Source organism: Mandrillus leucophaeus, unplaced genomic scaffold (assembly GCF_000951045.1).
Source record: "Mandrillus leucophaeus isolate KB7577 unplaced genomic scaffold, Mleu.le_1.0 Scaffold306, whole genome shotgun sequence".
NCBI classification, from domain to species: domain Eukaryota; kingdom Metazoa; phylum Chordata; class Mammalia; order Primates; family Cercopithecidae; genus Mandrillus; species Mandrillus leucophaeus.
This window is the reverse complement of record NW_012103210.1, coordinates 1,180,214-1,181,706: the sequence shown is the minus strand read 5'-3', so window position 1 is coordinate 1,181,706 and position 1,493 is coordinate 1,180,214. Positions and strand designations below refer to the sequence as shown.

General features: G+C 51.5%; 1 protein-coding gene across 1 annotated transcript in view; it reads right to left on the bottom strand.

Moving 5' to 3' along the window:
* SMYD4 (SET and MYND domain containing 4) overlaps window positions 1-1,493 on the bottom strand; it is a 57,171-nt gene that overhangs the window by 8,302 nt on the left and 47,376 nt on the right. The window contains exon 6 of the mRNA XM_011987282.1: window positions 1,009-1,172. Within this exon, the coding sequence (XP_011842672.1) occupies window positions 1,009-1,172 (164 nt within the window). The remainder of the gene's footprint in view (window positions 1-1,008; window positions 1,173-1,493) is intronic.

Genomic DNA, 1,493 nt, shown 5'->3' with positions numbered 1-1,493 from the left:
CTCCGCCTCCTGGGTTTATGCCATTCTCCTGCCTCAGCCTCCCGAGTAGCTGGGACTACAGGCGCCCGCCACCTCGCCCGGCTAGTTTTTTTGTATTTTTTAGTAGAGACGGGGTTTCACCGTGTTCGCCAGGATGGTCTCGATCTCCTGACCTCGTGATCCGCCCGTCTCGGCCTCCCTAAGTGCTGGGATTACAGGCTTGAGCCACTATCTATTTTCTCATTTGGCAACAGCAACCCAGTTTCTCATGAGGATCCCTCTCACCCTCAGTCCCACGGCTGGTGCCCTACAGCTGAGGGTGTGGCATGTGGCTCACATATAGCTCCTTTCTCTGGCCCATATGGCTGGAGGAAAATTATGTCGCCACAGTTCTCGGGTCAATGAAACTCAGTAGAGTCTTTGCCCAGGCTGCTGTTAGAGCAGCGTGTGCTCTTATCCTCCTTGGCAGGAGGTCCGCAGCCTGGTAGCTCTCCTGCACCATAACAGGGAAGTCTGTGTGAGGATGGGCCACCACAGAGAAAATGAAGCTGAGAGGGCTGGACAGAAAGCCCCTGGTTCAAGCTGTACCTTAAGTAGACTTATCCTGGAATTTTTTTCTTGAAATTTTTTTTGGTAGAGACAGGGTCTTGCTATGTTGCCCAGGCTGGTCTCGAACTCCTGGCCTCCAAGTGATCTCCCCACCTCAGCCTCCCAAAGTGCTGGGATAATAGGCAAGTGTCACTGTACCTGGCCTATCCTGGGACTTTTCAATGACTTACTTGAGCAAATAGATTCCCAGTCTCCCCCAAATCCCACACCAGTTCAGAAGGGATTTTCTGTCCTTTATAAGAGAAACATTAAACGGAACCTTTCCCTGTAGTTTCTGTGGAGGGGAAGCAGTGTATGCGGATGACTGGCTACAATGGAGGACGACTGGCTACAATGGAGGTGGCTTCCTCCCAAACACTGATCACCCTCGGGCTGGAAAACTGACCTCCGGGAAAAGTAGAGGGGAGAGGAGAGAATTACCTGCATGGGCGCTCTGCAACTGTTGCAACAGAATGCTTTCCACCTGGGGCCTGCAGCCATCCTGTGTGCCTCAGTCTGACAAGCTGGACAGGTGCAGTCAAAGAAGTACTGAGACCTCAGCTTCTGCTGCCTTTCGGCAACCCCCATCCGGCTCTTGTGAGGCCCTGGAGGGAGATCACCCTCAGCCAATATTGAAAGCAAGAGAGAGTCAAACACGACTTAAAAACCTTCAGCTTAGCGGAGGGTCTGGACAATTACTTATCATGTGACAGCTAGCCTTTACTCAGACATTTGTGGAACTGGATACTAAAAGAAGCTTCCAAGTTGCTGAGACAGGAAGAAAGAGAAGCCAAGAAGTTGTTCCTAGCCCATTTTCAGAACAGGAAATACATAGTGATTAAACAGAGCAAGACATAGTTTAGCCACAAGAGAGCCCTCGTATGAAGGCCCTCCCTTCCTCCCTCCCTCCCTTCCTCCCTCCCTCC